Here is a 25,147-nt window from a genome sequence, read left to right on the forward strand (position 1 = left end):
TGCAAAGACTCAATCACTTGGACACAGTGAAGAGAGGAGCTGAAGGCTAATTTCCCCCAAGTGCCAGGGACCCGAGTTACTAAGAAAAAAACTGGACAAGCTTTTGACTTTGAAGGGAATGCTTTGAGAGGTGATCTTCTAGAAATGCATAAAATGCATTTAAATAATGATGCTCTAATAGCTGCTTTTAATAAAACATTCCACGTTCTGATAACACTGCGTATGAAAAAATCATTTTACTTCTTTTGAATGGTTGGAAAGGCAAATGTGGAAAATTATTCCAAATTAAGTTGCCAAGAGCAGCACATAAGGACAAAAGTTCAAGCTACAAAAGATAAACTTAGGATTGGTTCAGAAAGCTCTTTATTTGAAAGAGCATTCAACGCATTGGCAAGGTCTCCCATAAAGAATAGTGAAGGTGAAAATCTTAAAGTCCCTTTAAAACTAATTGGATGTGACTATGAATTAAGATGGGCTGAATAGCCTTCGTCCCCTGTAATTATCTTTGAGCTTGTAAGAGGATTTGAGTGTGGGAACTGAAGGCACTGTTTAAAAAGAAGTGTTTTTGAGCGATTTATGAACATTCTGAGGAGGTTGGTAATGAGGAGAGTGTTGGAAAGGAGTTGTTGTGGAAGAGCTGAAAGGAGGTTTTGTGCGGCAAGGAGAATACCAGTTTTAAAGAAGTACAGGTGAGGGCTGGAGGCAACCACTAAGGAAGGTAAGTGTAAGGGCGTAGAAGAATTTGAAGGCAACGTTGTGAATTTTGTAGTTAGTTTACTGAGGTACCGGGGGCCAGGAGAGCTTTAGGATGATGGGAGATGGTGCGAGTGAGGATAGGGGCTGTGGAATTTTGGTTGAGATGAATGTTGAGGGAGTGCAGGTAGCTAGGAGACTCTTTTTTTAAGTCTATGTTTATGTTGAGGAAGGTGTAAATTTGATTTTTGTGACAGGTAAGCTTCCTCTGAATTCCATTCTATTGTGTTGGTGATCAGGTTCAATATTTTACTTTTTGTTTTCTGTTAGTGTACATTGTATCATTTCCTCTGTAAGGTGTTTTGAGAGGCCTTCCTGTCCTTGAGAATTGTTGTCGACTGTGTTTTTCTATGAGAAATATGATATTGCTCCCTGATTATGTTGCAAAAGTATCAGAAAGTGTTCAGTAACAGCATTTTCAAGAAAATTGTGCTAACCTGTTTACTGTAGTAAAGCAAAAACACTTTTATTTATGTAATTCTTTTAATGCGTTCAGGCACCCCAAAATTCTTTACAGCCAATGAATTACTGTATGTTTGAAGTGAGTCACTTGTAATGTAGAAAATGTGGCAACCAATTAAAGTTACAGAGAGGAATCGCGAACAGCTATTTTTTTTGGTAATATTGATTGAAGGATAAATATTGGTCTGGGCACTGGGGAGTGTTCCCTGTTTTTTTTTAAATCATGTCACGGAATCTTTTATATCCACCCAAGAGGGCAGAAGGAGCCTGGGTTTAACATCTTGTCCAAAAGGTGACATGTCTGACAGTGTAGTGCCCCCTCAGTACTGCACTGGAAGTGGCAAATGAGATTTTGCGCTTTGGAGTAGGGCTTGCGAACCCTCGAATGCCCGTATCTGAGTGAGAGTTCTAGCTTGACTGACCCCTATGTGTTTAAACTGATTGTTCATTAAGACTCATGACTGACATGAATAATTAGTGGGGGGTAGGTGTCATTATACTTATGTTGCAGCACTTCCATTAACTGCAGTGGTGGGCTCCCACTCCATTGTCTCGATTTTGTAGGAGTTCGTAAAGAGATTGACTGATGCATGGGATGAATCCAGTGAGACATATGTTCAAATTATATGACAGCCTGTACTGGCTTCATGCAACTACCTAGGAACATATGACAATTCTGTATCCATTTTGACAGTCTGCAAAGAGTGTCATTGGTGAAGGCAGAAGGTTACCCATGGACTTAAAGTAACTCATTGGCTGCTCTCCCAATGAACCAGTTGTTAAAGGCTCTGTTCAAGGGTAGCATTGAGTTCTGTCCTCACCAGCACTGAATTAGGCTGTACTTAAAACAGAGCAACAAGCATGGTGTGCACATTTGTCTGTAACTCCTCAGGAAGCGGGAGGGATGAATCGGCCAGTGTTCCTGAATGCTCTCCAGTGAACCCACTGGAAAATGTGGGCCTACAGGATTAGGCTCCGCTATGCTGCCATGCTCACACATGTACGGAGACAGTTGAATAACTGCCCCCCTCAGTGCAGGTTAATGAGTAGTGCAGAGGCACTCAAGAATGAGAGAAAAAGAAAAGCCATTCCTTGTTAATTTTTTAAAAATGCATTTTTATTTTCCATAACTAGACTTGGGGAGAGCAAAAACATAACTTTAAACTCTTATGAAAAAAAAAACAATAATGTTTGCTTAGTAGCAAATTATCCAGATATAAAAAGAGGACAGAACAGGTGAGCAAGGTTAGACTAGGTGGCTTATGGAGAAAACCAGGGGACACAATCTTGATGATCTGTATGGACTATTTCTGTGCCATAATTTTCAATGATTCTCCAATTTTAATGGGGTTAAACTGTGTAGTGTGACATCTGTTTACAAACTGATTCATTCCTACTATACAAGCTCGCTGATCTTGTGTGTTAAAGCCAGGCTGCAAATTACTCTCAAACATCATAAGGACATAAGAACTAGGAGCAGGAGTAGGCAATTCAGCCCCTCGAGCCTGCCCTGCCATTCAAATCGATGATGGCTGATCTCATTTCAGCTCCAACTCCAATTTCCTACCCTCTCCCCATAACCTTTCAGCCCATTACTAACTAAAAATCTGTCTATCTCCTCCTTAAATTTATTCAGCGTCCCAGCATCCACTGCACTCTGAGGTAGTGAATTCCACAGATTCACGACCTTTTGAGAAAAGTAATTCCTCCTCATCTCTGATTTAAATCTACCACCCCTTAGCCTAAAACTATGGCCTCTTGTTCTAGAATGCCCCACAAGGGGAAATATCTGCTCCACGCCCACTTTGCCTATCCCCTTTAGCAGCTTATATATCCCAATTAGATCTCCTCTCATCCTCCTAAACTCTAGTGAGTATAGGCCTAAACTACTCAATCTCTCCTCATAAGCCAAGCCCCACATCTCTGCAATCAATCTAGTGAACCTCCTCTGAACCACCTCCAAAACAACTACATTCTTCCTCAAGTAAGGGGACCAAAACTGTGCACAGTAGTCCAGGTGCAGCTCATCAATGCCTCATGCAGTTGCAACAACACTTCCCTATTTTTGTACTCTATTCCTTTAGCAATAAATGCCAAAATTCCATTTGCCTTCCTTATTACCTGCTGTACCTGCATATTAGCTTTCAGCGATTCATGCACAAGGACACCCAGATCCCTCTGCACTGAAGCATTCTGAAGTTTCTCTCCATTTAAATAATAAGTCACCATTTTATTCTTCCGACCAAAATGGATAACCTCACACTTATCCATGTTAAACTCCATCTACCAAATTTTGGCCCATTCACCAAACCTGTCCATATCCATTTGTAAATGTCTTATTTCTTCATTACAACTTACTTTCCCATCTATTTTGGTCATCTGAAAATTTAGCTATAGTACCTTATATCCCTAAATCCAAGCCATTAATTTAGATTTGAAATTCTTGGGGCCCAAGGACCAAACCCTGTGGCCCCCACAAACCACAGCTTGCCTTCCAGAAAAAGTCCCATTTATCCCGACTTTGTGCTTTCTGTTGGTTAGCCAATCCTCTATCCAAGCTAATACATTACCCCTAACTCTGTTTGATCTTATCTTGTGTATTGATCTTCTGTGCGGCATCCTATAAAAAGCCTCCTGGAAGTCCAGATATACTACATCTACAGTGTCTGGCTCATCAAGAGGAGAATCTCTCCAAAAATTATAATCGATAAAAATCTTACATGCACACACTACCTCTCTACTTTTCTCAGTATAAATTCTTATGTCTGTATTTATAATGCCTATGTAGATTTGTCATGCTGTAATTTTCCTCCATCCCTCTTATCCAGTAAAGGCATTGCAATGCCACAGCTGACGAGTGTGTTCAGTTTATATTGGCAGTTCCCATTATAAATGTGAATACTGGTGTTATAATTTGGACTTTGGGTGATGGGTGACTGATGCAAAATAGCTTGTTTTTCCCTATTGCCTAACTTCAAAGTTACCGCCTAGAATTTGTAATTCCTTTTGCCCTTATTTTTATATTTGTATGGTCTCATAACAAGGACACCATTATGACTCAATTATTCCCTTCCCTCTAACCCCACTTCATCTGAAAACTACATCTGCCCTTGACTCTCCCATGTGAAATGCAATGGGAGGTCAACCATTCATTTTTATTTAATAAAAAGACTGAAACGTTTGAAAAATTGAGCTTTTTTGCCATATCGAAGAGGCAGTGTATTTGAAATATTGTGTGCTGTAAATTGTGCCAAACCTGAAAGTTCATAATCAATAGCTGAAAGGAAAATCCTTTGTTGTGGTGGAATGCAGCAATGTGTGTACATTTGAGACTTCCAGATTGTGATAGTGGGAATATTTATTTCATTTGACATTTTAGTAGTTGTTGCAATTACCTAAACACATCCCAAGGGTCCACTGTACATCATCTGGCAAAGGTATTTAAGGAGTGAGTATGAGCTGGAGATTTGCAGCTTACAATCTTGCTATTTACAGAGGGACAATTTTTAGAGAAAAAATAAATCTAGTTTGCAACTGTGAAAAGCATTCATATACAAAATTTTAGACTTAGCTGAAAGACAACTTTTTTTGGTATGTACCTTATGTCTCTCTTTACGTATTGAGTTTCTTCCATTGCTGGTCACTTCATCTCCCTCCAACTGTGGAACCATCTTCTTCCTCCGTTCCTTCACGGCTGGCAGAGCCTTCAGCTTTTTTAAACCACCCCTCTGCTATTGTTTCTGCAACCCTTACTGCCTTGCCCCTTCAGAAGCCTCCTCACTCTTCTGTAACCTAACTCCAACTACAGCTCCGTATCCTTCCTTCCTTCTTGTGAACTGCCTTGCGCTGATTTCTACATAACGGTGTTGCCAGTTGTTGACGTACTTCCATTCTCCTCATAGTTGCACACCTCCTGGGTATGAGCTAGCTAACTTTCGCCCAAGCTGCCAGGAATGTGGCCCTTGGATATCTGCCCGAGGCTGCAGCTTTAGTAAATTCACTATCTAATTTTTTTTCTATCTGTCTCCACTTCACAGTTATGTCAGTGGGCCCAACTGTAGTAGCACATGTAGTAGCTTTACAATCAACGCAGTGGCAGGAGAAGCTGTAAATTGTCTCTAGAGCCTTGGGGTTGAGTGCAGATGATCACCAGAATTCCAGTTTCTAATGGCACTCTGGCAAGTTGTGCTGGAAAATGATCAGACTTGGGCCTGGTTTCTCCCATTTCCAATTGATATTTAGGCTCCTAAATGAACAGTGGCCACCTTGGAGATTAGGGGGCACTGCTGGGACCCTAGCTTGGAGTCAGCGCCTTCAGCAGAGGAGGTAGCGGATGAGGAAAGCATGGTGAGAAGATCAGAAAAGAAAGCAATTTTGTTACATTACTGCCTGTCCCTGCAACTTGCTTTACCCTTCAACCCAACCTCCAATGACCACCAGCTTCGCACAGCATGAAATTCAAAATCCCTCAGTCCATGGCTCCAACCCTGTCTCTCTACATTCTCTTCTAGCCAAATTCACTAGGCCTCTGGTCTCTTCTGTGACGCACCTCCCTCCCTACTCTACTATTGATGATGCAGCCTTGCGTTGCCTCAGCCCTAGTCCCTTCCTAACCCTGCTCTCTCTTCTCCTGCCCATTAACACCCACTCGTGCTTTTCCGTACTTCTGAGAACATCTCTTTGACCAATTAATAACTTTCAGAAGCGATCTGGATAAATGCTGGAAAAGGATAAGATTTGCAGGGCCAAGGGGAAAAATGAGAAGGAGTGCGACTAATTGAATAGCTCTTTCAAAGGGCCAGCACAAACGTAATGGGCTGAATAGTCGGCTCATGTGTTTTCAGTCACCTCTCTCCTTTGCTCAGTGTCTAATCCTTCTCTATGTTGTGCGTCATGTCACTTAATGTGAGTTTCTCTGCTTTTGATATTTGTTACTGATATACTGTTGTTTTAAAAACATTGCCATCAAAGTTGTATTCGTGGAACTGCCAGGAAATCCAGCAATATTTACAAGTTCCTGATTTTTCTGCAGCTCTGATTTTCTTTTTTAAAACGTAGAATGCATTTATCCATGAAAATGTTGCTTTTCTGCTGAATATTGAGGTTAACGCATCAACTCAAGCTCGCATAGACACAGCTATTTCTTGTAGCCTGACCTTTATTAACAATAAAAATTGATAAAATGAGGTCAACACCCCACTGTGTACAGAAGTGGTTTTCAAATTTTCTTTGTTGGTGACCTGTCAATATTGACATTCTCCGAGGGACAGCCTGCGCCACCTCCCTCCCCACCCCTCCCCCACCACACCCTCCACCTTGTCAGTATTAGCAGGACCGGTAATCAGAGGACATAGATTTATGATAATTGGCATTATAATCGGAAATAAGATTAGGGTTTTTCTTTTTACACAGCGAGTTGTGATGATCAGCAATAGAGCGTTTGAGAGACTGATGAAAGCAGATTCAGCAGTAACTTCCACAAAGGAATGGATAAACACTTGAAGGGAAATTTACAGGGCTAGGGGAAAAAAAAAAGCAGGTGGAGCGGGGACTGTTTGGATAGCTCTTTCAAAGAGCCAGTACAAACTTGCTGGGCTGAATGGCCACCTTCTGTGCTGCATCATTCTATGATTCTGCTTCATTGGTTATAAGAATGGTTTGGGCCGTTCTGAGATTGTGAAAGGTGCTACAGAAACGCAAGTTTTCCTGTCAACTGAGTTGCCAGCACTTAGCATTCTAGCTTGGATGGCTAGTGGGCCTCATGGGCTACCATTTGGACCCATGCTGCAGTGGGAAGGGAGAAGAGGGAACAAGCGGCAAAATTTATTTTCTCTGCCATGGCTCTGACTGACCTGGGGTCGAGTGTTGAGGAGCCCAGTAGATGCTGCCAAAATGGTGGGGGTGGGGCGGTTTTTAAAAAAAAAACAATCTTCATAAAGGAAAAATGGTTGAATTACTTCACATTTTATTTATAGCACAGAAACGGGCCATTCAGCCCAACTGGTTTTTGCCAATGTTTATGTTCCACACCAGCGTTACTTCATCCATCATTTCTCTGATGAAGGTCAATGGGATCCTGAGCTTTATTAATAGAGAAATAGGGTATAAAAGCAAGGAAGCCATGCTAATCCCCTTTAAAGCACTGGTTAGGCTTCAGCTGGTGTAATGTGTTCAGTTCTGAGCAACGCATTTTAGGAAGTGTGTAAATGCCTTGGAGAGGGTGCGAGGGTGCAGAAGAGATTTACTCATACCGCCTTATAGTGTGGCCTCATTGTCTGATATTAGCTTGGTTTGACTCCTTACGCTGCCCCTGTTCTTCAGTTTAGTTTAAAATTCAAAGCATACGCGTAAGGAATGCAGGATTATTATGTTTTCATCACCTGCACCTTCGGTCTGTTTGAGTCTGAAATGCCAGGACTCCTCTGTGGCAGCTGCAGCTAGTTTCCTGTTTATAGTACAGTTCTGAGTTGCAAAGTCACTCAATGAGTTCGCACTGCGCTGCGGTCGAGCAGCATTGAGATTTCCTAAGGAAAGAGGAGGAAACACCTCCCATTAAAACGGTGGTATCTCCCTGGTGTATACGCTGCAATTTGAGCCTGGCAAAAAAAAAAATGAAGATCCCTAGGAGGAAGGAAAACCCAGACAGAAAGTTGGGAGGCAGGTGTGATCCCTTCACCTTCCAACTCTTCCCTGAGTTCGTAAATAGAACCTTGCAGCTGTGAGAGGAGAGCATTCCTGTACCACTGCACCCCACCGCCCCCCCTGCCGTGAACCATAAAGGCTGAAGCCTAGAAAAGGGCCTGTGCATGTGGTTATTAGAAAGAAGTGATTTTTCATTCACATACCTTTGACCCTTATCACTTCTCTTGAAGTAATTCCCTGCTTCCTGGGAGAGACAGCCTACAAAGAAATAGGTACAATGGTCTCTGTCTTCAGAAAATTGCAGTTTTCCAAGGGTAACTAATTAATCACATAATCTACAATGATATGTCACATTGATCAGCACCTCTCACTAATTTTGCTTGCGACTTGACCTTGCTAGGGTTCCCACCCACCAGAAATAAAAGATTAATCTCCACGACACTGCTGTGAGCAACGCCCTAGAGAAAAATCATGGTGGTAATTAGAATAAACCATTTTTCTCGTTTTCTTTGAATACTTCTGTTTATGAATTATAGAAATTTTGGAGATTGGAGGCACTAGGAAAGACTGTAAGACAGTCAAGAAGCTTCCAGTTGGATAATGTAGAGTCCTTTTACTTTCCAATTGGCCACGAGCGACAGTGTGAACAGGGACATGATGTAACCTCCAGGCAAGCATTTGACTAGAGTTGCCAACTCTCACCATTTCTAGACTAGGAGGACAGGCCTTGGAGCACCCATCCCATTCAGAATTTCCTCCTCCATCGACCTCGTGCAGATCTACCCAGCAGAATCAAAATGAAGGCATCTGGACAACTCTCAGAGCCCTGGCAATTCCTATCTGTTTGCACTCCTGTCTCTCGCTGGCTGTCCTGCTCCAATACCGCGGACCAGAAATTTTGAAAAGGACCGTTCTTGGCATTGTTGCCTCATTTGTGGATGAATCTGAAATCGAAACTCCAAGATCAGTTAGCAGCAGGAAGGAAAGAAGTTGTGTTTTATGTAGCGGAACTCTCAACTTCAGATGCCCCAAAGCACTTTACAGCCAATGGAATACTACTTTGAAGTGTAGTCACTATTGTAATGTAGGGTAATGCGGCAGTCAATTTGTACGCAGCAAAACCCCCCCAAACGACAATAAATGGCCAAAGAATCTGGTTTTCCTTTTTAAGCGATGTTGTTTGAGGGATAAATATTGATCAGGCCACCTGGGAGAACTCCAATAGTGCCGTCTGCCTTAGAAGGCAGACACAGACTCGGTATAGCGTGTCACCCGAAAGGTGGAACCTTCAACTCTCGCTTGGCATCTGAGCACGTTAATGGAAGTATAGGACGTTAAATTTTCCTTTGAAGCCCTGTGGTGCACATTTAAATGGCCCAAGGAGACAGAGAGCTTGAGCACTGCTGCTTTATAAGGTTTTAACATTAATCGTGAGACTTTTCTATTAAATTTTTTTAAAAATGTGAACAAGTTAGGAACTCTGATAAGAGTTTTTAGTTTTATTATCCATTGTAAATGATGTAGATTGAAAGCACATTATGGAAAGATTCTTTGTTGATGTGATTTTAAAATGTATCATACTATGTAATGAGGAAAGGCCATTCAGCCCTTCATATTCTATTCCTTTCACAGACCAGGTACAATCCGATCTATGTATAGAAACTTGGCTTTGCTTCCATCTCTACACATGTGACCATAAAGGAACAGATACATCAAGCCGATTCGCTGAACGTTTAGCTCTTGTTGGCATGAGCCAACTGTGTCCTTAGTTTGAACAACATTCCACCCAGAAGGCACAATGTACTATACAAATCCAAAACATGCCTGTGCCTCCTGGACAGTATTAATGTTGTTTACACGTGACATGTTAGGAGGAGGAAGGGAGTCAGTACACAAAGTTGGTTTCCAGCGCATCCACAAGACTCAAAGGCTCGGCCAGCCCCATCTGTCTTGCGTTCCCCACCAGGGAATGCTGGCTTTCTCTGCTCCAAGGAAAACAAAATGATTTGAGTAACTTTTGAGGGGCTATTAAGTAACAACTGCAGCCAGCAGATTCTTTGAGTCTCTGAGTAAACTTGGCAGGGTTAGATTACCAGGATTTATGCCCTGTCTATTGGGAAGGGGGGGGGAAACTGCACTCAAAAGTAGTTCTTTTTTTGTTGATCCAATACCCAATATATTACAGCTTATCCAAATTTCATCACTTGATACTTCTCTTTAAATACAGCGACACTAGATGTGTCACATAAGGATAGTATTTAGTTTGTGTGACAAGGGCTCCCTCCGTTAGTTGGTGAATCGCTGGGGGCCCCATGTTGCTTCTCTCTGGGAGGCTCGACGCTATTTAAATGCAATCAGGCACTTAGCTGGTCAGCGTTGGACTTCCCACTTGATCGAGGCTCCAGTAGGGTGGAAATTCCATCCCCAGAGATCTGCAGCTCTCAATTACCGGCAGCACCACCAGGAGTGGTGGCTGCTGCTGGCAATGTTTTGAGGCCTTCAGCAGGGATCATAGGTGGATCCCAGGTGATGGGCAAGTGAGGTGAGATGGTGGTCACAGGCAGGGAGTCACCAGCAGGGCGGGGGAAGAGGGGTTAGAAGCAAGGAGAGAGGGGATAACTTTCAGCAACCACCACCCCCCCCCCCACCACCCCTCCACTTTCCCAATGCAGTGTGCAGTGTCCTTTGATTGGGCACTGAGTGTCTGTGAGCGAGGAACTCCTTGGTAGGCTACTGTTGGGTCTCCTGGGCGGCTCTCGAAGACACAGGAGACCTGTACAAGTCCCATTAAATCCCTTAGCCACTGTTAAATCCTGGTGGGCCCAGGGATAATTGGCTTTAAATAGCTCATTAATAACCTTTACTGAGGTCCTGCGGGTGGGATTCTTGTGTCCAACCATTCCTGCTCCCCACTAAACTCCAGCCTGATTTTACCAGCTCCCCCCCCTCCCCAACGTCATGCCTGCTCTGGTGGGCTCCGTAATATTCCACCTAATATGTTTTTTCTGCAAGCCCAGCTTGAAGTATCGAGAAATTGAAAGTACATGTTGGTTTGCCAGCACACAGTGGTTTACCCCATGACAGGGAGCTTGGTGTTCCCATAGCATTACTGCTCTTGTCCTTCTTGGTGGTAGAAGTTACAGGGACAGGAGGCACTGTCAAAGTCACCTTAGTGAATTGGTATAGTACATTCAGCAGATACTACACTGGTGATGAGGTGGTGTAGGGGGAGGGGGATCAATATTGCGCTCATTGGTAGGGGCACCGATCAAGCAAACTATTGTCCTGGATGTTGTTGAGTTTCTTAGCTGGTGTCACATCTGCGTCCATCCAAGAGAGTTTAAGTATCTATCACATTCTTGACTTGAGGCTTTGATGGGTCAGGAGACGAACCACTGATTGCAGAGCACCCGGACTCTGCTCTTCTTTTGTACCCGTGATATTGGTATAGTTGGTCTGTTAAATGTGCCCCCCTGCTGCCCCACTCCTTTCATTTTTACATTAACCTCCTAATTTACATTATAACCAGGCTGAGGTTCACCCAACTCGCGCATAAAGCATGTGAGCTTTCCATCCCTAAAATAAAGGACACGCTTATGTTTATAGCACCTTGTTACAATATTCAGACACCCCTAAGAGCCTAAAAGATAAAAGCAAAAAACTGCGGATGCTGGAAATCCAAAACAAAAATAAAAATACCTGGAAAAACTCAGCAGTTCTGACAGCATCGGCAGAGAGGAACACAGTTGACCCTTAAGAGCTTAGTGTGCAATAGACTACTCATTTGAAGAGGCCTCTATCATTACATGGACAAATGGATCAGCCATTCTGAGGTGAATCACCCATTAATTTGTTGGCTGAGAGCAGAATGTTTGCCACAACGTGAGAAGAACTTGCTGCTCTTGTTCAAATAGTACCAAGGGATCTTCACCTGAACTGTTGGTTAAGGCAGATAAGGACTCTGTGTTAATATCTCATCTGAAGAGTGCCAGCTCTAACAATCCAACACTCCCTCAGTGCTGCATTGTATTATCAGCCCAAACTACACACTCAAGCCTTGGAGTGGGGCTTGAACCTGAAACCTTCTGACTGAGTTGCAAGTGTTAGCGATTGAGATGAAAGTGTTAGCAACTGAGCCAAGGTGCTGTGTCTACTACAGACTAGCGCACAAAGAAATTTTAATTTAATATATTAAGCAATGTACTCGCAGAAAGGATGAGATCTTCTAGGATGCCTGTTTGGCCCCTCCATCCCCAGGATTCAACCTTGACCTGCTTCTCTCAACCTGTCAACTCAGCTAAGGATGCTACCAACCAAATCAGACTGACTTCCTCAGAAACCAGTATTTTCATTGCCTTGGTCACCTTCTAAAGCAAAGTTTCGATATTTATTTAGATAACAAATCACATTGTATACTGAAAGCCTGAGAAGCTCCCGGATTGGTCAAACAAGTCACTTGGTCTAGCACTAAACTGTGTTAGTAACTTGCATCAACCAGTGTACTGCAAGACTTGGTCTGTGATCCTCTCTGTCTGTGACCTGTGCTTTGGTCTGTCTCTGTCCCATGAGTTATTAGGTCAACTTTTGCTATCAGTTGAGATTGACCCAAAACTCTTTTCACTTTGAGAACCTCCACACGCTGTCCAAGACAATTTGTTGCCCTGTATCATATTTTCATGCTCTTCCCTACAACAAGGCTGTTTGTGTCTTGGTAGTATCATTCGAGACAGGTGACCTTCATTCATTTGGAGATATATCCAAACCCAGGTTCCAAGTCTTAATAGGGCTGTGCCATAACCCTCTGCCTGACCCAAACCTCCTCCAAACCCCCCCATATTGGAGGTGGGTGGGGAGAGAGAGAACTAGATGAAACAGCAGCAAACCCAAACTTAGTGTTTGAGGAATTGGCTCAACAGCTGACAAAGGACATGTTTAACACGTTTGTCTTTTAGCCCAGGGATGTGACCTAAATGCTTGTTGACCTGTGTTTTGATAACCTCAGCACTTTTTTTTTTGCATGCTCAGCAAATGTTGCTGGGAACCTTATACATGGAGTCACATTTAAACAGATGGAGCTTCCAGAATATAAACACGCTTTCTGTCCGATTACATCTGGAAAAATGATTCTCTGCAGATTTCCCTTCCTCAGCATTATCGGTTGGGATAACTGGTATTCTGCAAGGAAGTATTTTATATTGACGCAGTTGTACTCTTCACTTAACCCATTTGCTGCTACTGCACTCGTTGTAGCTCCCCTGTGCTTGCTGGCCCTCATTGGTGAGACGTTCCCTCACTGACTTCCAAGGCCTGAGAATGAAGATCTGGGGTAGCAACAGGATAAATTTATTTCAAATGGGTGGAGATCAGCTGAATTTTGGACAAGTGGTGACAACTCACGCCTGCTTGTTTCCATTTGTAGGATCCTCACCTCAGAAGGTGAGTGTTCAAACCCTACACTAGCACTTAGACTCATGGCCTATACTGATACTTCAGTACAGCACTGAGGGTGGTTTCATCTTTCGAGTGAGGTGTTGAACCCAGGCTCCGCTTACCTGTTCAGGTGGGCAGTAGGGTTGGTTCCTTGAAGGATGAGTTCAAATTGGCCAAATAGGTCTTTGTGTAAACTGATCTGGAGAGTTTTTTTCAAATGTTTTCAGATTATAAAGTAGAGAAGAGAAATTATTCTTGATTGTGTTTCTCTTTCAAGTTGGAAGGATAAGCATTACCCTCTGCTTTATCCCTGCAAGAGTAGCTGTTTTATACATTTCTGTGGTCATATTTATTCGCTGCTGAATACTGGGGGACACAGTCTAGTAGGGCCAGAACATATTTTACTTGTAACTGGATCTGTATTTAGTAGTGCAAATGGATGAAGGATGTGAACCAAGTTCTGTTCACCCAAGACCTGGTGTTCACTGACTTACATTGGCTCTCGGTCCTTGAGTGCCTCCATTATAAGACTCTCATCCTCATTTCAAATCATGTCTTCTCCCTCCCTTATGTCTGTAACTCCCTCCAACTTTCTGAGAACTATGCATTCTACCAACTCTGCCTTTGCGTCCACACTGACTCCTTCATACCACCATTGGTGGCCTTGCCTTCAGCATCTAGGCCCTAAGCTATGGAATTCCCTCCCTAAATCTCTCTACCTCTCTCTCCTCTCCTCCTCCTTTAAGACTCACTTCAAAGCTTACCCTTTGACCAAGTTTTTGTTCTCTAGCAATGTCTTTTGATGTCCTTTAGCTTGGTGTTGATTTTTGTTTGGTAACATTCCTGTGAGGAGCTTTGTGATATCTTAGTGTGTTAAAAGTGCTATTTAAATGCAAGTGGTGTTGCTGAAAGATGGCATATTGAATTTTTAAAAGCTGGAGCTAGCCAGAAATTGCCTCTCTGGCCCTTTGCAGTGCCAGAGCGACTGAAGAGAGGCCTTTCTGTTTTGTGCTTCTATACAGCATTACCCTTTACATTTTAAGCTTCAGCTTGGCTGGACAGCAATCAAATTGAGCAGATTTGAAACAATTAAAATGAAAATAAAATTTGAAAGTGCTTCCTTCACCTGTCAAAAATGGAAAAGGGAGACAGGAGGGGTAAAAAAAGAGGCAATAACTTTTACAGTGGTTCAAAAAGGAAACTTTGTTTGGAATAAAAGTAGAATTTGAGCAATCGAAAGAAAATGTGACAGGGAATTAGAGAGGACAGTGAAGTCAAAGGGAAAGGGATAAAAGAACAAAGAAAAAAGCGCTTAAAATTTATTATTTTTTAATTAAAATTGGATTTTAAATGCTTATTTCCGTTGTGGTTACTAGCCCTGTAATAAAGCTAATCCTGGTCTTTGAGTGGTTTCATTGCTGTAATATTGAAAGTGAGAGAGCTGGAAAATTTGTTAAAAGAGGTTGGCCCAGGGAGAGAGGAGTTTCCTTGGGTTTGAAGGGTTAAAGTCGATTACAAATAAATGATTTTGCAAAACACTAAATTATGACTTATCACTTCTTTCACTTTTTTGAAAGTAGGAGTACGTTTCGGCTAGCATGCTGATTATTTATGGCATTCTGAAATATTAGCAGTGTCTGTAAACCTCCACCAGTCTGTGAGAGCATGTGAACATTGAGGCTGGCTGGCTTAGAATGAAATTAGTCTGTCTTTGATCTCAAACAGAAATTTTCTTGGTATTCCAAATCTCTCCAGTGCCTTGCCTGTCCCTTTCTCTGTATACTCCTCCAGCCCCACAATCCTCATGAGATCTCCGCATCTTCAATTCCGGCCCCTTGTACGTCCCCAGTTCTCATCGTTCCACCATTGGCGGCCCTGCCTCCATCTGCCTAGACCCTAAGCGCTGGAACTCCCTCCTTAAACCTCTCTGCCTCTTTACCTCTATGTCCTTTAAGTCATTCTTGAAAACCTAGCCCTTTGGCCAAGCTTTCTGGTCATCTTTCCTAATGTCTGATTATGTGGCTCAGTGTCAAGTTTTGTTTGATGATGCGCCTGAGAAGTGCCTTGGGGTGTTTCACCACATCACTGGATCTATATAAATGCAAGTTATTGTTGTTATTGTGTCACTATATAGCAATGGAGTGAGGGGTCAGGAATCCACCACGAGCCCAGCATAATGTGAAGCAATTGCTTTAATTGTTCAGAGGGAGGGCAAAGACTAATTGGACATCCCAAAGCTAAGGTGCACAGATTATCGAGGAGCTGCAGCACCCTTACCCCTCCCACCACCACATTTTCTTTTCCTACGATACACATTGACATCTTTGCTCGAAAGTCTGTTATTTTTGTATCCTGTTTCTCTGACAAATTGTGATTTTTATTTAATTGATGCAGTCCAGCAATGGCCTCCTCCTGAAAGGAGGGTCAAAGTTGGGACCCGATTATGTCAACTGCATTTCCAGTGAATTAATATTTAATGATTGCTCCAGAGCGTGCTGTGGCAATCAGTGCAATAACAGAAGTGGAATGCAGAGTCAGTGTGGAAGAAGCTTTGTTTTAATAGCTGTGCTTTTTAATTTATGTTTTTATTACACTTTTTTCCTTCTACATTTCAGGAAATTGTAACAGCTGCAGTGCCACGTTTTCAGTCCTGAAGAAGCGAGTGAGTATTCTTTCAAAAAAAAAATAATTTGTTCCTTTGTTGTCATCAAGCTCAATGCCTATCTTTTTTTTTAAAAAAGGAGATGGAATGGCTATACAGCAGTGTTAGCCATGGGTCAGCAGCTAGCACTCTCACCTCTTGAGTCCGGAGGTTATAGGTTCAAATCCCACTCCAGGAACTTGAGTGCAAGATTCTAGGCTGTCACTCCAAATTCAGTAGAGGGAGCTCTGCACTGTCAAAGGGTCAGTACTGAGGGAGCACTTGTTGGCAGGTCAGTACTGAGGGAACGCTGCACTGTCGGAGAGTCAACACCGAGGGGTTACTACAATGTCGGAGAGTCAGTACTCACCCTTGAGATGATGTGGGGTCACTGGCTGGGCCAGCATTTAATTGCCCTTGTTCAGAGGGCATTGCTGTGGAGTCACAAGTAGGCCAGGTAAGGACAACAGATTTCCTTCCCTAAAGGGCATTGGTAAACCAAATGGGTTTTTATGACAATTGACAACAGTTTCATAGTCATTGTTAGACTTTTAATTCCAGATATTTATTGAATTCAAATGGTGGGATTTGAACCCAGGTCCCCAACATTATCCTGGGTCTCTGGGTTACCAGAGTGACAGTACCACTATGCCACCACCCCCCTTTCCTTTTGTTAATTAACGTTGTATAGGCAATGTATTGGTAGGGAGTGCTGCTAATATACTGGGTATGTGTTAAGTACTTGCTCCTTTCATCACAGTTCTTTTTTCCTTTCCATGCTTAGCGTAACTGCAGCAACTGTGGCAACAGCTATTGTTCGAGATGCTGTTCATTTAAAGTTCCCAAATCGTCAATGGGAGCAACTGGTAATTATGACTCTTCCTATTTCCCTTGTGCCATCCGTTTTTGTGTCTTTTGGTGGTTTTCTTTCAATTTAAAAAAAATTTGCAAAAATAATTCAAAATCAGCATACAATATGCGTGCAAAGCTTCTGTGCCTTGAGTCAAAAACCAAGCCAAAGAAACTGCTTTGTAATGCGGTGGAAGATTGCACTACCTACTGTGCTACTACATACCGAGAATGTCCTTGGTGTGTTTTCCCCATCTGTGCTGAATTTGCTGATCTCTGTTTTGAGGGTGACAGATATATGTGCCATGACGAACCTCAATGCTTCTGTGCTCGGTCAGGGAGAAAGCAGCTATGGTTCCCAGCTCCTGGTTGATATCGAGTGAACATCTTTTTCCCGGAGATGATTAAGCTTGGTGTAATATCCCTCCTGTCCCTTTCTCCTCTTCTCATCTCAAAGAGCATGTCAACACTCATTGTGTAGGCTCCTACCGAAAGCGTGGGACCACCGCAGTATGCATCATCACTTTGATGCGAAGAGTAGAGCAAGCAGACATCAAAAGTGCATGCAACTTTGAAGCTAATTACTGATGAATTTTGGCTTAATTTCTTTGCTGAATCAAATGTTTTGAACACATATATAAGCAGTATGGCTGGTTTGTTTCATCTATTAAAAATACTTTTAGTGCCTGTAAATAGTTGCAGTAAAATAAAACTAACTCTGTTGCAAATGCCAACTGAACGTTTCATGTACATCATGAATGGACTAACAGCTTTGCAATGCTTGCATCTGCTAAACTTCCAATTAAGGTAGAGTCCTGCAGCCTCCTAATCGCAGCTTGGGAACATAGGAGCAAGTAATTTAACCCCTCAAACCCGTTCTGTAGAAACAATAAGATCATGGCCGATCTTTCACCCAACTCCATACACCTACCTTTGTCTTTAAACCTTTGATTAACAGAAATCTATCGATCTCGGATTTAAAATTAACAGTTGACCCAGCATCATTTGCTGTTTGTGGAAGAGTGTTCCAAACTCCTATAAAAGTGTTCTGTAACTTCAATTCTGAAAGACCTGGCTCTGATTTTTATGCTGTATCCCCTAGTGCTAGATTCCCCAACCAAGTCAGTGTCTACCCTATCTGTTCTGCTTAATATCTTGAAAACTTTAATCAAACCATACCATCTTCTAAATTCCAGGAAATACAACACTAGCTTGTGTAATTTTGCCTCGTACCATAACTCTTTGAAATGCATGGAACATTCTGGTGAATATACACTGAACTCGCTCCAAGCCCAGTATATCTTTTCTAAGGTGTGATGCCCAGAACTGAGCACAGCACTCCAGATGTGATCTAATCAGCGTTTTGTATAGCTGTAACTATACACAACTCACTGCCTGGTTGAAATTGCAGATTTGACTGACATTTTCCCCAAACAAAAATCTGACTTTTGATGTTCATTATAATGAGAAATACAGGTTCTGGGGAATGGAGCCCTTTCAATATGGGACACCCAACGTTGGCACCAAGGCACTTCCATGTCAGACATCGTGCAGATCAGTGCTCCCTTTGCCTTTTTGCCCTAAAAGTAGACTTCAGAATCCCTACTGCAGGATTTATTGTTTCCTATGCTAGGCTTCCCTGAGCAAGGTTGCCAAAGGCCGTTGAATAAGGGCCAATTTTGCGTTACATGCACAGTGCACTCCATTAAGAGTCATTTCACATGAAGTTCATCCAGAGATGACTTCCAATCCATCCTATTTGGTTGGATTCAAACCCTGTTTTCCTTCAGTAAGGAGGTTTGCCTGTTTGTCAGTTGAGATGTCAGATGCAGGTCCATTCGTCTGTCCCTCCTTCCCATGAGATAATTTGAACACAGTATTTGTATATGTTCTATTTGTTGTAAACATCTCCATTTCTGCTATCTCCAGTTCCCGGCTAAATTGGAGGAAGCGACAGAACATACAATCCTGTTGCCCACAGGTTTTGTTGCACTATAATTTTCTCTCCCTCTCTTTCTCTTTCAGCACCAGATGCCCAACGGGAGACTGTCTTTGTGTGCGCTCAATGCCATTACATCTTGAGCAAATAGGACGAGGCATTCATTCTTTCTTTTCCCCCTCCCCTTTTAAATGTAAATTTTATTTTTACATTTTAAATAAAATGTACTGTATCTGAAAACTGGAGAGGACAGAGATAGACATGAGAGATCTGTGCTTGCTAATGGGCTCCTCTGTATTAAGGGATTAGGGCTACAATCTAGCTATGAAAGGAAAGCTTTCTGGTATCAATGTTCATTTGTCATATAAAATAATATATAATATATATATATATATATATGTATCCTCACCTCTAAATACTGCCTTCTACTGTATATATTGTCAGATTAGACCTTTTGTTTTGTATAGAGTGCGATGTCAAACACTATTTAAAGAGCTAGTAAAGCTCTCCGAGTCCTCATAAACCATGTTTCTTAAGATTGTATTTTATGCTTTCCCTTTAGTTTGATATCTGTGGTGCAAGTCTAATACTTTCTCAATAAAAATGACCTACTGTTAAAAAATATCAGAAGGGCACCCAAGATTTGTGACACTTTGTGTTGGAGTTTTTCCGGGGAGTGGACGGGTTGGTGTCAGATTGTTAGTTATAATTTTTTTTTAAAGGTTGGTGTTCCATAAAGGTTTTTCTTTCAGAAATGTTATTTTTAAAGTTTTTCCTCCAACTCAATTCATTTATTTTTCATTCTCTTTCTCCCAACACCTTTGCTTTGCATCTTTTGAGGTTGCCTTTAATGTATGAAAAAAAAAATCGAGACGATAAGATCTTACAGTACAGAAGAAAGCCATTCGGCCCATCATTGCTGTGCAGCCTTTGAAAGAGCTATCCAGTTAGTCCTATTGCTCTGCTTTTCCCCCATAGCCCTGTCGTCATCTCCCCTTCATGTATTGATTTAATTCTCAAGTCCCTATTGAATATGTTTCCACCACCTTTTTGTTCATCTCACTTCTATCTTTTTTGCCAATTAGCTTAAACCTGTGTCTTTGGTTATTGACCCTTCACCCAGTGTAAACAGTTTCCTCCTACCTACTCTAACAGAACCATTTTTAAAAAATGAAACTATTTGTTAGATTTGTGAAAGGAGGCTGTGATTTTTCATATTTTTTTAAACATTTTTTGGATATATCTACTGCTCTCCTGTGCAGCTTCCCACGGTCAATCTTTGAATCATCGCATTTAACATCTACCCTGCCCTGAACCTTTATTCCCCCCGTTGCTGAAAGTATTCCCTATGAAACTTGCCGCCTAAAGGAGTAGTTGAGGTGAATAGTGTAGACACATTTAAGCAGAAGCTAGATAAACACATGAGAGAGAAAGGAGTAGAAGCATATGCTGATGGAGAGATGTAGAAGAGCATAAATATCGGTGTGGACTAGTTGGGCCAAATGATCTGTTTTTGTGCTGTAAATTCTCTAAGTGATCTAAATGGATCCTGAGGTTATTTTAAGGTGAATTATTGTTGGAAATTTCTCGAGCTTAGTGACTGCTTGACTTCTCAACAACCAGCCCAGGTTATCCCTAGATCACGATAAGTGAAGGAAATGGCTTGCTGGCTTTCTTACAACTTTTTGCTGCTCAGTAATATGTGTTTGATAGAGTGCGATATCTGGAATGGGCACTTTCAAACCTTCATAAAAGAAGAAATTCATAAACAATTTCCAGGCTGATCCACAGGGTATGGAGTGCTCCAGAAGCCAGATTTTTCAAGACGACAGCACCAGTAACTTGCATTTGTACACAGTCTTCAACATTATAAAAGCTTCGAAGATGATTCACAGTGACAATTATCATACTAAATTTGACACTGAATCACGTAAGGATATATTCGCACAGGCGACCAAACATTTGATGAATGAGTTTCAAGGAGCATCTTAAAGGAGGAGAGGCAGGCTAAGAGGGAGTTCCAGAGCTTGGTGCCTAGACAGCTGAAGGCATAGCTGCTTATGGTAACTCGAAGGAAATGGGAAATGCACAAGAGGCCGGAATTGGAAGAGCTCAGAGGCTTGTAGGGCTGAAGGTAGTTACAGAGATAAGAATTTCACTGCCAAAAATATTTCATTCCTTGTTTGTTTGTTCTATCATCAATTCTGAAGTCTGATCCGTGTATCACTGTATTGTAAAGGAGGAAGCAGCGCCACAGGAAGAGAGAAGGTCGGCTATTTGGTAATTTCCCTTAGTTACATAATCAGAATATAAAGAAGAGGGCACAAGGAAGGTAGCAGCATCCCATAGCCTATCAATCCCACCAGCTGCTACTTATTGCTTTAGCACAAAGGTCCTCTGTTCATTACAAGTTGACTTTCTTCCATTTGCACGATCTTTTATGGTTTTTTCCCTCATAATTTGTCTCTTGCACAGAATTACATAGAGGCTACAGCACAGAAACAGGCTGTTTGACCAGCTTTTATGCTCCATTCAAGCCTCCATCTACTGTACTGACCTCACCCTATCAGTATATCCTTCTATTCCCTTCTCTCCCAAATGATTATTCAGCTTCCCGTTAAATGCATCTAATGCTATTTCTCTTATTGTGAGTTCTTCTCGGGATTCATTGGCTTCTTACCTTAGAAGCGGCCTTGCCGGAGGCAATGGTCTTTAGTTCAAAAACACTTACTTCCATGCTAACTCTTCACAAAGGTTAATTAAGACCAAGGCATAGCTGGATCTACTCTGAGATGCTTCAAGCTCATCTCTCGATGAGTGACATCACTGTGACATAGTGACTGAGCTCAGTTACTATCATTAGAGTTAACCCTTTACCCTACATCTCCTCCTGAGTCTTTATGCCCATACTAACATACACGTGTTGCCCGGCACCTCTCCCTAAAGTCCCCCCTCTTAAAGGGAAAGTCTCTACAGTTGTTTCATCGTCTTCCTGAATGAGCGTGCAACTCACTCTGAGGTAGATTGGAATCTGTTGATCTGTGGTCAGTTCATGGGGGTTGCACTCCTGATTTCCCTCGTTTAGTGGGTTTTTTAAAAAATTCATTCAATGGGATATGGGTGTTGCTGGCTGGGCAAGCATTTATTGCCCATCCCTAGTTGCCCTTGAGAAGGTGGTGGTGAGCTGCTGCCTTGAACCGGCACAGTCCCTGTGGTGTAGGTACACCCACAGTGCTGTTATGGAGGGAGTTCCAGGATTTTGACCCAGTGACAGTGAAGGAATGACGATATATTTCCAAGTCAGGATGGTGAGTGGCTTGAAGGGGAACTCCCATGTGGTGGTGTTCCCATGTGTCTGCTGCCCTTGTCCTGCTAGACGGTAGTGGTCGCGGATTTGGAAGGTGCTGTCTAAGGGGCCTTGGTGTGTTTCTGCAGTGCATCTTGTAGATGGTACACAGTGCTGCCACTGTGTGTTGGTGGTGGTGGGAGTGAATGTTTGTGAATGGGGTGCCAAACAAGTTAGCTGCTTTGTCCTGGATGGTGTTGAGCTTCTTGAGTGTTGCTGCTGCTGCTGCATTCATCAAAGCAAGTGGAGAGTATTCCATCACACTCCTGATGTGTGTCTTGTAGATTGTGGACAGGCTTCAGGGAGTCAGGAGGTGAATTATTCGTCACAGGATTCCTAGCCTCTGACCTACTCTTGTAGCCACAGTATTTATATGCTTGTCCAGTTCAGCTTCTGGTCAATGATCATTGCCTGCCACTTGTCAGCCCAAGCCTGGATATTGTCCAGTTCTTGCTGTATATGGACATGGACTGCTTCAGTATCTGAGGAGTCGTGAATGGTGCTGAACATTGTGCAATCATCAGTGAATATCCCCACTGCTGACCTTATGATGGAAGGAAGGTCATTGATGAAGCAGCTGAAGATGTTCGGGCCAAGGATGCTACCTTGAGGAACTCCTGCAGTGATGTCTTGGAGCCGAGCTGACTGACCTCCAAGAACCACAACCATCTTGCTTTGTGCTAGATATCATTCCAACTAGTGGAGAGTTTTCCTCCTGATTCCCAATGACTCCAGTTTTGTTCGGGCTCCTTGATGCCACATTCAGTCAAATTCTGCCTTCATACCAAAGGCAGTAACTCTTACCTCAAGTTCAGCTCTTTTGTCCATGCTTGAACCAAAGCTGTAACGAGGCCAGGAGCTGAGAGGCCCTGACTGAACCCAAATTGTGCATCAGTGAGCAGGTTATTGCTAAACAAGTGCCACTTGAGAGTACCATTGATGACACCATACATCACTTAACTGATGATCGATAGTACACAGATGGGGTGGTGATTGGCTGCGTTGGAATTTTCCTGCTCTGTGTACAGGACATACCTGGGCACTTTTCCACACTGCTGGGTAGATGCCAGTTTTGCAGCTGTGCTGGAAGAGCTTGGCTAGTGACGTGGCAAGTTCTGCAGCATGGGTCTTCAGTACTATTGCCAGACTTTGCAGTATCCAGTGCCTTCAGCCAATTCTTGATATCACATGGAGTGAATTGAATTGGCTGAAGACTGACATCTGTGATGCTGGGAACCTCTGGAGGAGGCCGAGTTGGATCATCCACTCGACATTTCTGGCTGAAGATGGTAGCAAATGCTGCAGCCTTATCTTTTGCACTGACGTGCTGAGGTTCCCCCATCATTGAGGATGGGGATATTTGCAGAGCCTCCTCCTCCAGTGAGTTGTTTAATTGTTCAGCCCCATTCACAACTGGATGTGGCAGGACTGCAGAGCTGAGAACTGATCCGTTGGTTGTGCAATCACTTAGCCCTGTCTATCACTTGTTGCTTAAGCTGTTTAGCGCACAAGTAGTCCAGTGTTGTAGCTTCACCAGGTTGACACCTCATTTTTAGGTATGCCTGGCGCTGCACCTGGCATGCCCTCCTGCACTCTTCATCCGCTGGCTTGGTGGTAATGGTAGAGTGGGGGATATGCCAGGCCGTGAGGTTACAGATTGTGGTTGAGTACAATTCTGCTGCTGCTGATGGCCCACAGCACCTCATGGTTGCCCAGTCTTGAGTTGCTAGACCTGTTCAAAATCTATTCCATTTAGCGTGGTGGTAGCACCACACAATACAATAGAGGGTATCCTCAATGTGAAGATGGGACTTTGTTTCCACAAGGACTGTGCAGTGGTCACTCCTGCCGATTCTGGACAGATGCATCTGTAGCAGGCAGGTTGGCGAGGATGAGGTCAAGTATGTTTTTCCCTCTTGTTGGTTCCCTCACCACCTGCCACAAACCCAGTCTAGCAGCTATGTCCTTTAGGACTCGACCAGTTCACTCAGTAGTGGTGATACCGAACCACTCTTGGTGATGGACATTGAAGTCTCCCACCCAGAGAACATTCTGCGCCCTTGCCTCTCTCAGAGCTTCCTCCAAGTGATGTTCAACATGGAGGAGCACTGATCCATCAGCTGAGGGAGGGCAGTACGTGGTAATCAGGAGGTTTCCTTGCCCATGTTTGACCTGATGCTATAAGACTTCATGGGGCCCAGAGTCGATGTTGAGGACTCCCAGGGCAACTCCCTCCCGACTGTATACCAATGTGCTGCCACCTCTGCTGGTTCTGTCCTGCCTGTGGGTCGGGACATACCCAGGGGTGGTGATGATGGTTTCTGGGACATTGTCTGTAAGGTATGATTCCATGAGTATGACTAGGTCAAGCTGTGAAACAGCTCTCCCAATTTTGGCACAAGCCCCCAGTGTTAGTAAGGAGTACCCTGCAGGGTCGACAGGGCTGAGTTTGCCATTATCGTTTCCCGTTCTGTAGGTTTGACATTCTCCTGAGGTTCATTGAAATTAGGGCAATCAAATGAATGTTTCTTCAAATAATTCCTGACCGTATCTGAACCAGATACGACCTTTGTTGCTGTAGCTTCTCAATTACTGTACCAGCACGGCTCTGGTCTCTGATCCACACCCTCCCTCCCCTTCCAAGAATTGGATGGTCTTGAGCCCCATGCCCTAAACATGAGATTGACTTGCTCGATAGGCTTCTTCTTTCTTCCCAGCTTGATGATGGCCTTCCACCATGACATTTGGTGTGGGGCAGGAAACAATGTTGGGTCTTTGGCCCGCGGCCCACAGGAAACCCGTGTGGGGCAAACCCATTATGTAATGGTGTGGAGCGATAACTAAGCAGAGCAAGCTCAAAGTCGTCATTCTTCTTCAGTAGGGCTTTTATAGTGTGTACTCCTCGCTCATTCTCCGTTAGACTGAGGGTATTTTGAGAACCTTGTTACATGCACAAATCCATATGGTGCTGCGTAGGATTGGAAGCACTTGTTGGCAAATTGTGGTCCATTATCAGAGATGACAATGTCCGGAATACCATGTGCAGAGAACATCATCTTCAAGGAGGTAATAATTGCTTCAGAGG

At 43.0% G+C, this 25,147-nt stretch overlaps 1 protein-coding gene across 1 annotated transcript in view; it reads left to right on the plus strand.

Moving 5' to 3' along the window:
* The window catches only part of zfyve27 (zinc finger, FYVE domain containing 27), a 178,086-nt gene extending 158,767 nt beyond the window's left edge, over window positions 1-19,319 (plus strand). The window contains exons 9-11 of the mRNA XM_041209768.1: window positions 15,903-15,949; window positions 16,713-16,794; window positions 18,803-19,319. Of these exons, the coding sequence (XP_041065702.1) occupies window positions 15,903-15,949; window positions 16,713-16,794; window positions 18,803-18,867 (194 nt within the window). The 3' untranslated portion in view covers window positions 18,868-19,319. The remainder of the gene's footprint in view (window positions 1-15,902; window positions 15,950-16,712; window positions 16,795-18,802) is intronic.
* Window positions 19,320-25,147: the final 5,828 nt, after the last annotated feature.

Source organism: Carcharodon carcharias, chromosome 17 (assembly GCF_017639515.1).
Source record: "Carcharodon carcharias isolate sCarCar2 chromosome 17, sCarCar2.pri, whole genome shotgun sequence".
Lineage (NCBI taxonomy): Eukaryota > Metazoa > Chordata > Chondrichthyes > Lamniformes > Lamnidae > Carcharodon > Carcharodon carcharias.